At 46.7% G+C, this 12,640-nt stretch overlaps 1 protein-coding gene across 4 annotated transcripts in view; it reads right to left on the minus strand.

Moving 5' to 3' along the window:
- The window catches only part of AGAP1 (ArfGAP with GTPase domain, ankyrin repeat and PH domain 1), a 1,166,515-nt gene that overhangs the window by 305,848 nt on the left and 848,027 nt on the right, over window positions 1-12,640 (minus strand). For all 4 annotated transcript variants that reach the window (XM_078681380.1, XM_078681378.1, XM_078681379.1 and 1 more), the window contains exon 11: window positions 11,511-11,679. In XM_078681380.1, the coding sequence (XP_078537506.1) occupies window positions 11,511-11,679 (169 nt within the window). The remainder of the gene's footprint in view (window positions 1-11,510; window positions 11,680-12,640) is intronic.

The raw sequence follows: 12,640 nt of genomic DNA on the forward strand, positions 1-12,640 counted from the left end.
TATGTGTTTCTCCTGCCTTTTCAGCCTCTACATGACCCCCTGCCATACTTCCTGTAATGCCAATAGGGGAACTAAAGGTTTGTAATTGGGGCAGGAAATGGGGAGCCATAGTAACCTCATGGGAGAAATGGGTACTCAGAGTAACAAGGGCTACCAGTAAGTTACTGGTTCATTACCTTCTCAACCGATTTCTTGTACCACTACTTACTATATGAAGATATATTATAGAAATAAATAGCAGCCCGATTCCCAGAACAACAGAGCCCCCAAATAGATGCAGATAAATACATTTAATTTAAAAAAGGCAAATACAAAGAAAACGCAGTCTAGTAAGCATCACTCTCTTATAAAGGAGAAAAGGGCTTCAATGTATGGCGTCATAATTTACTGCGTTACTTTTCTTTAGTTGGGCAACCGAAAGTTTTCATCCAGGGGTGAATGCTAAAATGTCCATTATTGACAATCATCCTAAACTATGCATCGTGAACGATGTTCTCGGAGGAGTGGCTCTTGGAGGTGTAAGTGTTACATGGCAAAGAGTGACAAATTTTTATCTCTTCGAAATTGTGGTTTTAGCAATTTTTAATGGATCTAGACTGAATTACTGTGGCCTTTGTGTCTGCATGTATGAGAATTTCGGTAATCAGACCTGGATATAATTAAGTGCCATTGTTTGATGGCTGGGTTTTGGATGGTAAGTGCATATGGTTTGCAGATCCACAATAAGACCGGAGAGGAATGTAATGGGAACAGACTGGCGTGAGGGTGCAAGTCTGTACGGGTTGTCAGTGGATATTTATTGGGGAATAAATGGATCAGTAGGGGCAGAACGTACAAGAGTTGAAGTTCAGGTAGCTGCGAGGGACTCTGCAATGACTGTGTACATGAATAATTCTTCTTCTTGAACAATGTGCCTGTGTCAGGCTTTCACTGCTACCGCTCTGCGCGATCTAAATAGGACAGGAGTGCTCCCCTACCATAGAGTAAAGAGGTTTATTTCTAGTACTTGAGACAAATGGGGATAGCTCCATGTGTGTACCTTGCATAGTGGTCTCAGTGTCTTACAGTTTGCTTATCGTGTACATACGGTTTCACGGTACTGCTAATTCAGGAGTGGAAACCATAAGATAAACTGCGTTATTAATTCACTTCAATTCACTACTCGTCCGTCAGGTGGGGATATCATAGACTAGGTTTTGTAGGCAGACAGCCTCCATGCACCCCCTTCCGTATACATTAGGCTTCCGGGATCAGCGAGCGCACTGGGTCACCTGATTCTCCGCCTAGTCTTAGCATCCCCGGAACAGGACAGCCCTGGCCCCCAAGATCATGGAAATCGTACATCACCTTTCTCTCAGTCACTCGTGCTCACTTAGTTTGTCTCAGGAATACACGGAATTAAAACGGGCTGTCCGTTTCCATAGGAATGTATAGAACAGTTGCCCAGGCGCACAGCGGGAGTGGGTCAGGCCTGGGGTGGTACGTGTTGTGTCGTCTATATGTGGCAGTACCAAAGTAAGCCGTTTGGGTTAACATTAGTGGGACTGGGACGGAGCGCGTTGGGATACTCGGCCCTCCCTGTCAGGATAGGTATGGCAATGCTAACAGCAGAGGCAGGCGTACCAGACAGCACAATGGAATAGGTCGGGCGCTGGTCGTCCAACGATTGTATGAGACCCATTTGGCCAGAAGGGTTGTGTCAGAAATGCTGATGATTTGCCAATGACCATACTTGACTTTTCTATTTCTCTCCTATTCAGTAGTGTGCCCGCGAAGGTAGCGGGGGCACGGGGCACTCGTTCGTGCGTCAAGCTACGAGGTGACCGTGTCAGCGGCGAGTGGTATGGCCGGTAGGCCTGAGGGGAACAATGTTCCTGTGTCAAGACGGGCGGCCCCGGGAAGAAGTCGAGAGCCTGGAATGTCTCGGTGAGGCGGCTCAAGGAGGAATTGCCCAAGTTGTGCTCAGTAAAGGGCCGCTGGTGTAACATTCCACCCGAAGGGTCTCCGGTGAGGTGAGGTATCACAAGGTTGGAGTACAGTTTCAGGGCTTTGAGAGGCAGCCCAGGGGGGAAGTAACCAAGTTGTGCCCAGGGAAGGGCCGCTGGTGTCACATTCCGCACCAAATGGTTTTTACGGTGAAGTATGGTATCGCACCGATGGAGTGCAGTTATCGGACATCGGTACACATAGCTGGGTTAGAGGATTAGGGTCTTTCATTCAGAGCGCAGGTGGGGAAGGTGACGGACCTGTGGGCCCGGATCACCTTTGTGGCGGTAGAAAGACCTTGGAACAGTAAAATTGACCGACGGAATAGACGGGAGTCCGCCTTGCGTACTCCCTAGGCCAGCACTGAGGGGGGAGACGGTAAGCTCTCCGCTGTGAAATAGGGACCCGGCTGGGGAGGCTAGGGCGACAGGTTACGAGCCTCCTGGGTTCCTGGTCAGCCTGGTGGTCGGAGGGTGGGCCCCCGGAGAAGGCGGACAAGGATCAGAGGTTGGGGGCCCACTCCTCATGGGGCGCAGGTGGGTTCCACCTCGCGCGGATGCACGGCATGGATGAGGGGAGCCAGAAGCCCCCTTAGTGTTGGAGGATTAGAATCTTAACCTGGCGGAAGAAGATCACGAAGTCAAGAATGAAATTGTGTTGATAACTGTATATAATGAATTTTGAAATGCCTTGTCATGTTTATGAAATATCAAAATATTAAACATGGCCGTTTTACACCCACACAAATCTCTGTGGTTGATTCTCATGTGGGTTGTAAAGTTATGGGGAGGGAGCGGGGAGCATGCTGGGGGATCCGGGTCCTATGCAAAGAGGATGCTGAAGAGGAAAGAGATGAGGTGTAAGACATGCAGATGGATGAGATGTGGAGAGAAATAGGGCAGACATATAGTGATTAAGACGCTCTGGGTTCGATTCATAAAGGTAAACTTGCACTTTTATGCAAGTTTACTCTTTTTTGTTATTCACAAACGATTTAATAATAAGCTCACGACTGCAGAGGCTCTGCACTTAGGGTGGAGAACTCTGCACATAAAAAAATAGGACAGTTAACTTTTTATGTGCAGAGTTCTCCACCTAGTGTCGGATCTACACATTCGTAAACTTACTAATATATAATTTGTTTGTGGATAGCGGAAAAGAGGAAACTTACACAAAAGTACAAGTTGATCTTTGTGAATCTGGCCCTCTGAATACCAGTACCCCTTACACAGGCCTAAGTAATGATTAATTCACAGCCCCACAATTTCAGAAATGAAACATTTTCAATATTCATTATTTACAACAAACCCATTGTTGTTACTCACTTATCTTAAACAGCTAACGACCACTGCAAAGCCAACAGACCTGGTCGGTTTTGGGTATATCTCAGGGGCTGTGTTATATTTCTAGATGCAATAACAAAGCTCAGAAAGGAACCAAAGTATCGGTTGGGTGCATACTATGGAAATCACAGCAATGTAGTTAGTGTTTAAGCCACGCCCATTATTACATCAACCTCACCCCTTTCAGCGACCCCTTCCCCTCCACTTTTTTAATCCCACTTAAAGCCCTGCCTCGGCCTGGACCCAGAACCTGTGTTGTGCCCCCACAATATTCCGATACCCCCCCACACGCTCTCCCACAGAATTAACTCGATTTCTGCAAGGAGCGAGGAATGAATGTGTTTTGATGTTCGAGGGTTGTATTTTTTATCACTCCACCGCTATTATTACCCGTGCGAGAGCGGTTCGGTGACGGGCTGTCTGCGGCGCGTGCGGTTTTGATAAACAGCCTCGGTGGGCTTCACTACGGGGATAATGTATCCTTAAGTACTGCCAATGAGCTCCTATTCTACACAGCCAATTACTTTTGTGTGCGTCTGTCACTCAAAGGAAAAATGACGGAGCCCATTAGATCAAGTCTGAGCTCCTGCTCCTAATGCAGTCCCGGGCCCTCATTAATCTGAGGGAGCAGAGACATCGCCGCTGGGGCCTACCCCGTACCCCCCCCCCCACCCTACAGAGAGGATGCACGACTCCCCCCACCCCCCAAAACACGCTCCATGTTAATCAAGCTCCCCTTATTACCTCCGTTCCTGTCTCCTCGGAGAGCAGGCGCCCTGTAAAATGCTCTAATTACGGCCCGTCCTTAGACCGGCAGCGCGCAAAGTCATAGTGTAAGTGTGCGCTGCATAGGAGGGGCAAGGGGGTACAAGTCCAATCACATTAATATTCATGACGATAATTAGTATTCTAGGTCACTGAATATTCATGCTATTAGTTTGGGTTTTTATGGCTTGGCTGGGCGTCCTGATTGCTCAAGTGTGGAGGGAAACAGCATGGCTGGGGCTCTAAAGTTGTCATGGCAGTTCAATGATCGTGGGTTCTTGGTGTGGCAGCTTTAGGCCCTCGTCTTAGATTTAATGTTCGAAAATGAGGGGCGAGAGAAGACGAGCGGAAAGCGGGAGGAGGGGAGCAAGCCAGAAAAGAAAAGGACGCTTGCTAACACAGCAGACAAAACACACACCGACCTGGCCCAGACCCGAGCCGTGTGCTGCGTTGTGTTTTTGGCTATTGTGAAGGCTAAAAGCTACCACTGGTGTGGCTTTGTAGTGCTTCAGGTAATCTGGGGGTGACATTCAAAAGGACTCTGAGATTTCCACCGCAGACAGGAGCCTGATTCAGCTCGTGGAGGTCGTTATCAAGGGTGTAGCTGGGCATGTTCCTTAGTTAGCTGCATGTGTCCGCTTCTATGAGCTGTGGGTGAATAATGTGCTAAGTATTTGACTGGTGAGGTCAGAGGATTGTACCAAACCGCAGACACACTTCTTTTGGGAACATGCACACCCCCATTAGCTGGCAGAAGCATGCGTGTGTAACACAACTTGGTGCAGGGAATGCCACTGGGTGCCATAACAGTAAATACACGGGCATACTGAGGCTGCATGGATATACGTGATTGGTCTGTTTCGTGCGATCTTTGGTGGTACGACAGACAATAGTGTGTTCTGGTGGCGGGTGCTGATGGGAGCAGAGTGATATCCAGCTGTATAGTGAATGTGTCAGTTGTGTGTACAGTATTCTGCCAAAAGTGGGCTATCGAGTGTGTGTGTCTGCTGTCCCTGTTTAAAACGAGTCTTCAAAAGCAGGAGAAAAGCGAGAGACCAACCAAGCAAGGAAATAGGATAGAAAGGGAGCCAGCAGCAACAGGGAGGTCAAGAAGGACACTGCAGGACAGACACCCTGGGGAGAGGCAGGAAAGGCAAGGAAATGCTTGGAGCAGAAAGGGTGGAAAAAGACTGGTTAAAAACTGCTGGCAAGGAGGGGGTCATAACCTGCTGTGGAGAGCGGGGAGCTGGAACTGCCGAAGAGGACATTAGGAACTAACTAAAAGAGAGGGAAGCTTGCACTGCATGGGTGAGAAGGAGCAGGACAGTGCAAGGAAGAGTGGCGGAGTCTGAGCCTTCCTCCAAGCCTGTTTGCTGGATGTCTCATTTATTCACAGTGTTTTGCACTGTGTTATGTACACCTTGCACTTACACTGAATAGCTAGTACCTCAGGCAGGCCCTGATCAGATGCATCCTGGGATCAACTTCAGAGCATTTTTCCAACTGGTGGGGCCCAATTTTTCAACTGGGTGTGTGTGTGGGGATAGGGGGCATGGGTCCTAGTGTGGCCCTCTAAAGGGAGACACATCTGCCTTCGCTGGTCTAAAGGAGGTGGTGTTCGAGAGTCAATGGCGCAGTCTCAATGGGCTCTTCAGCGCCGGGGTTCATCGTTTTCTGAAGTACTTGGAGATTCTTATACTCAGTGCCCGATCAAGTGCTCTACGTGATTTTGTGAATGAGTTCCTCCCCAGAAGAATACTCAACTCTGCTGCAGAAGGACTCAACTGAAAGTGACAATCCTTTAAACATCGATGACGAATGCCATATCATGAGTACACCTGGGTGAAATTTTTTTTTACACCGGTAAAATTCACATACTTTTAGAATTTCTCATTATGCAAAAATTCCCAAAATTACTTGAAATTCCACTTTAAGCAATGTTGCATACATTTTGCACATGAGAGACCTGTTTGCCTGAAACAATTTGTGCCAAGAAACAATTTTGTTCCTCCCTGCTTGTAGAGGCAGAACATCGTCATTGTGTTGTCTGCTGGATAAGCACTGCCTGTCCCCTCATGTGCGCCTGGAATGCTTTCAGCCCTACGACAACAGTCTTCAGTTCCAGACAGTCTATGTGCCCCACAGAGTCCTATGATCTTCCGATTGTCCATGTGTGCTCCCTAGCCCTGGTGGGATGCATCCATCGCTATGGGCACTGTGGGAGCTGGTCATTTGGAAGAGGTCTCACTATTCTCACATTTGTTGGGTCCCACCATTCTATTTCCTTTTGAACCATTGCTGTGACAATCACTAGATTCTCCCAGTTCCCCATAGATTGTGACCATCTGTTGCAGAGCTATTCTTGTTTAGGTCACATATGCAGTCTTGCATGCAGTATGAGGGGAATGCATGATGCCATCATGCCCATCTATTTCATGACAGTCCTCACTCTAAGAGACTGCCCCTTTTGGTAGAAGAGAGTTTGTTCTGCCATTGTGGTTGCCCTCTTGGGGACCGGGTATGCATGTGCTGTTCTTGAGTCTAGGTTGCAGGAGTAGTGATGATTCCTCATTGTTTATGGTGAACCTGAGGCGGTGAAGCATGGTGACTCTTTGCATGTCCTTGTGGCATTTTTCTTTTGCGATTGTCTTCACCAGCCAATCGTCCAGGTATGGGTAGAGGTATATACCTTGCCTTCTCAGGTGTGCTGCCACTACTGCTAGGCCTTTTGTAAACAACATTGGCGCAGATCTTATGCCAAAGGGTAGCGCTCTGAACTGGTAGTGTACTTTGTCCAGGACGAATCTGAAGAACTCTGGTTCATTGGTATGAGCAGGAAGGCATCTTTGAGGTTTAGGGTGCCAATGTAATCTCCCTTCCTTAGGAGTGGGATTACTTCTTGTAGCGTCATTTTGAAATGTTTAGTTTAAATGAACTTGTGTTAGTATCTGAAATCTATAATCGATCTCAGTGTCAAGCCTTGTTTTTGTACTAGGCATCATTAGGCAGTACGCTAAAAAGACCCCACCACCTGCCTCCCTTTGAGGGACTCTCTCCATGGCTCATTTCTTTACAAGTTCCTTGACTTCTCTGATACTTTGTGAGTTCTTGTTCCCTTAAGGTTCTTGACTTTGGAAGAACATAAAGTGGTGGTCTGATGAGTTCTATGCAGTAACTGTGTCTTATTAGATTTATGATCCAATTGTCTGAGGTGAGTCACGTTCTTGGTCCTCCTTTTGCTGGTTGTCCTCTGCCTCTGATTTTTCCACAAATGGGCTGCCTAGCCGGGTGTTGCCATTATTGTTGAGCAAGTTTGATTATGGCCTGTTGGCTGAAGCCTTGCTGTTGGTGTTGCTGTGGTGATGATGACAAACCTGCCCTCGCTGTTGGAGGTCCCCCAGGAAGGATCCTCTGAATTGTAAGGCCTCCATGGCCTTGGCTGTCTCTTGATCTTTCTTCATTTGCTGGAGGGCCTCGTTTACTGCAGTCCTCAAGAGGATCTCCCCTGTGAAAGGCATGTTTATGATTGATACCTGCACTTCAGTCTTGAATCCAGAGGCCGTGCTCCATGCATATTTCCTGAGGGTGGTGCTCGTGCACATGTGCCTGCTGGCGGTATCCACCGGTCCAGTGCTAATTTGAGGCAGGAGTTGGCGATGTTCTGCCCTCCTGGATCACTGCTTTCACCTTTTTGTATTCCTCCAGAATTTTCTGCATGAGTCCTTTCATTACCACCCATTGTTGGTTACTGTACCAGTTGAGGAGTGCTTTTGAATTAGCAATTCTCCATTGCATCGCTGCTTCCTTCTCCATCTTTCTACCCTTTTGCCCTCCTTAAGTGGTGGGCAAGTTGATGTGGGAGTGTTATTTCTCTTCCTGGCTATTGCTATTATGATGAAGTCTGCCAGCATGTTCCCCATGACGTATTGGGGCCCTTGAGTGGAATGCTTATATCATTCTCCCCTCGAGGAGTAACCGCTCTAGTTTTGCAGGTTCCTTGAAAGCTTCCTTATCCTAGTCCAGAATGCTGGGAAGCATAGGTAGATACAGGTTCGCCGTCTGTGATGACATCAGGTTTTCAAGGAGGAAGCATGATTTCTACCTCCATTCCTTGAGCTGGACCCCAAACAGTCTGCCGCCATTTTCATTAGTCTATTATACAAAGACAGGTTGTTCGGGGCGAGGGCTTCAAGGGACAGTTGACAACACCTTCCTTGGAGAATTCTGCATCAAGATCCGGCATTCGTCATTGAACTAACCCTGCCTCTCCATATTGGAAGGTTCGTCCTACTCGTCATCAAAAAGATCTTCCTGCTCCTTTTCGAGTGGCTACGGGGTGAAGGGAGCCTCAATGTCGGGTAGGTCATCACCTAATTCCCTAGACTCTGAGGGTATAGTCTGGCTGTGGAATACCCTCCAGGGAGTCGTTGAACTCCTCCTTACATTGGAGGAATGCCACTATTTTGGCGTCCTTTCCTCACTACCTCGAGCAAGCATTCAGCGTTGGTGGTCAAGTACTGTTGCCTTTTCAGGGCAGCCGGTTCTTTGTCCTTTGCCTTCTTGTCTTTTTCCTTTGTGCCGTCCTTTGCACTAGCTGGCATTGAGGGTTGGTTTGAAGGCTTGCCCCCATTGGTGTCCTTTGGTCAAGACCCAAGCTGCTCTTTGTCTTTATTCCTGCCTTCGGCCGTCAAGTGTTTCGTCGTGGAGGTGGCTCTTGGGACTTTAGGGTCTTTCGTTCCCTTCTGCCACTTGGTCTTTTTTAGGCATCTCTTGCCGCCTTCTTTGGGGCCTGTGCTCTTTCAACATCTACAAAGTTCTTTTCGGTGTTTGACTCTCCGCCTTGTGCTGGCTTGGCTTCTTCATGGCTTCCTCTTCATCATTGGAGAGGCCCAGGTCTTTAAGGGTTTCTTGCGGTCTGTAGGTGGCAGTCATGGCGAAGTGTGCTAGTGGCTGTTTCAGCCTCATCTTCGGAATCTTCGGTACGAATTCGGAACAGGCTTCCCAGTCTTTGATGTTGTGATCCTTGGAGAGACACAGGGTACAGACCCTGCATGGATACCTCTGTGCGAACTGGAAGTGGCAGTTTGGGCAGTATTTATAGGGGATGTTCTCCATAACCCTTAGCTGCCCCTCTCCTCTGCATTCTCCGGCCACGTGGTCCTCAACGATTGTGTCCTCCGTCAGGGTCCTGAAGTATTCCCACCTTGGTCTTCGGTGTTTCTTGTGGTCTTCAGTGATTTTCAGTGGAGTCTCCCTTCCCTCTGCAAATTTTCCAAGATTCTTCGGGGTTCCTTCAGTGTGCTTCTAGACCAAATGGTGGATAAAAGAATCTGAAGAGGGTGGCCATGCAAAGGAGCTTTAAGGGCGCCATCTGATGTCACATAGGCAATGGACTTATCACGAAATGGTGGTCAACACCCGCACTCTGGAGAAAAAAAAAGAGAAGGACAAGGTACGATTTCGGACCCAACCACAATATGGCGGGATAGATGCACAGCATGTGAATCAAGAAAAGGATTCAAAGTACAAAAATTACAATTTGCACGTCGACATGCTATTGCTTTCTGAGTTGGTCACAAAATAAGATAATCTTCACTCTTATATTGGAACTGAAAAGAAGTATCTGGGGTGCAAAACATGTCAGTCTCATAATATAAGAACATTTTTCACAATCCTGTAAGCAGTGCAAAAAGAGGTCCAAAGTGAATTATATGCTACCTACAAACATTTGGGTAGACCAAGTAACCCAGCCCTTGTTAAGTTACAAATTGCTAATGGGACACAACAACGAAATGACATTCCATTGAATTGAAGCTCTAAATATGGAGTGCAGAACGTGCCATGCCATAATGCATGTTAGTTTAATATTGATCCGCACAGCAGCAGCCAGAACTGCCACTAAGCTTTACTCTTGTGAACAGTAATTTAAAGCATGACATGTTACTCTGCATTGACCCATAATTCCATAACACAGTCACATCACCCAAGCCGGACGGTGCTTAATTTGTGCCAGTGGCTGCAGGTGGTGGGCACCAAGATTTGTCATCATCAGACTTTGACCCAGAGTAAGAGAGAGAAACGCAGAAGAGGTAGAGAAAAGATGAAAGCAAAATAACGGAAAAGAGTGACAGAGGGCGAATCCACTGACGCCGACGGCAGCACGCAAGGGGTTAAAATAACCAACAAGAGAAATAAAGAGACAGGAAGTGTAGGAAGATGGACATGAGTTGGTATCAAAACTAGGCAGTTTTGGCAATCGGGAGTACTGAAGGTGGGCGCCTAAATAAATATGAGTCTCAGAACTTTCTTTTTTCTCTCAACGTAAGCACTGAACCATGGTAACCAAAATCAGTGTCTGTAGTTCAGGGGCAGGAAATATGCCACCTATGTCTAACTAGCACACACAGGACATCAACATAAAAGAATCATTTGGTCAGACAGGAACTTAGCTATGTGTAGAGAGGCTATGCCTCTCCCTCCCAGTAGTGGTGGGTGTTCTGACCCTGAATTCCTCAAAACGCTTGCCATACAGATACAACACAGGTTAACGTTCTCATTTTAAGCCCTCTGACTAGCTAGACATACTTGGTAGTACGGACTGGGATCATGACAAGTATTAACTATTAGCCCCTTTAATCCAGATTTTGTGAATTCTTAGAGCTGTCCTGGGAGGGCCCTACAATTATGCTGGATAGCATAGTAAGAACTGATAGATAAGAACTTTTGGAAATGGGAAGTAATGCTATTTTCCAATCACTGGATTATTATTGGCAAAGCTCTCATTCATGTGATAATGTCTCACCTTTCAGTAACTGGAACAATATAACTTCGTGTGCACCGTCTTTGTTCTACTGTACTAAGTAACTTGGTGCCATGAACTGCTGTAGCAAACAATGCAGAGATGTGAACTAGAGTGGCTTACGGTCCGAACATTCACTTGTCTTACCAAGGAAATGCTGTCTGGCTCCTTTGCTGCCCTACAGGGCAGTCATAATTTGAAATAAGGGAGACTGTTTTTCACTCAACAAGACCCATTTCATGAGATTGCTCCTCAGTTTAAGAGCCTGCTACTGAACAGCTTTGTCTTCCCATGGCAGTCGGTGCACCGCATTGGAACACTGTCTGGTATGAGCAATCACAGAAATGGGGTACGGTCCTTGAATGGAGGGGTACATGGTTGGTTACAGGTCAGGCATACAGCCACGTTCTTAAGGGAAAGGTCAGCATGATGATCTACTTAGACCGCAATATTCAATCCAGGCTTCTGGATTTCCTATAGGTATCAAGCAACGCTCACAGCCTGCATAAGAAAGATCCCCCCCCACGCCCCCCACTGCAAGCTGTGTATGCTGCTCCATACATACTGTGTTTTGAACACGCATATCTTTATCATGAGCTGACAGGAGTCTTTCTTACCAGTAGTTGGAGAGATTTGCAGCCCACTGATGTCTTTGGTGAGGCCATTGGTTTTAGGGCTGGAAATCGGTGGACAAGCAGAGGTGGCCCGCGGCGGCCTCTTTCCAGGGACCTTCACAGTAGTTCTCAAGAGGTCGATCTCTTTCCCATGGACATTCTGCATGTAATCCTGCAAGAGAGCGAGCGAGAGAGAGAGCAGTCATTGATGAGGTACAGTTAACACTTTTATAGGACTTTTATTTGATCATATTTTTAAAATTTTTATGGGACACCAGAAGGCATTTAGATGGTTTACATTAAACAAAGCCAAGCAAATAAAACAGATGGCACAGTAATCAATAGATTGAAAACAGACATCAGTCAACAAGAGTATGCATCCTTTCGCATGCATACTCCATTGGGCCGGACATTTAGCACCATTGCAGCATTGTGTAATTAAACAACTTTGTAGTTACACGCAGGGAAATATGAAGGAATCCCAGGCAAGAACCTGGGTTTGGGAGGGCACTACCATTAAAAAAACAAGCATTGGCAATGCCAATAGGTCTAGCTTTAAATGAACGGTGTTTGTTAATGTGAAGAATTACAAGTAAATAGCATAGGAATGTAATTGAGTTCAAGCAAAGAACAGTAAAAGAATATTGGTGTAGGTTAAAAAGTAAGGTGACAATTGCACACTCAAGCCAAACCTAAACATCCATGCAAATTAATGCCTGTCCCTCCTCATCTGTGCTGCTGCTAGAGAAAACAAACATACATTATCTAGTTATGTAAGGCAACTTTACAGCATTACAATGAAAGTTCAACCTCAGCCAGTTAGAAAAATAAAGTGATCACAGCTGCAGTGGAGGGCAAGCATTTTATTCGTGGAAGTAAACAATTTATGCCCAATCAAAACATGTAATCCTGGCTCCCAACATGTGAACGGAGCCAAAGTCCCTTTCTAGTGATGCTCTCATGATTGTAACTGGAGAGAACCTCGGATGACTGTGGATCACCCTGTAAAAAAGAAGAAAAAAACACAAAAGAGGGAGACAGTGGGAGGCCAGGTTCACATCCAGGTTGTGGTCCACCTGTAAAAACATGAGGCTGCTCTTTCAAAGCAACATGGAGCAGCAATCAAAAAGGTA

Source organism: Lissotriton helveticus, chromosome 3_1 (assembly GCF_964261635.1).
Source record: "Lissotriton helveticus chromosome 3_1, aLisHel1.1, whole genome shotgun sequence".
Lineage (NCBI taxonomy): Eukaryota > Metazoa > Chordata > Amphibia > Caudata > Salamandridae > Lissotriton > Lissotriton helveticus.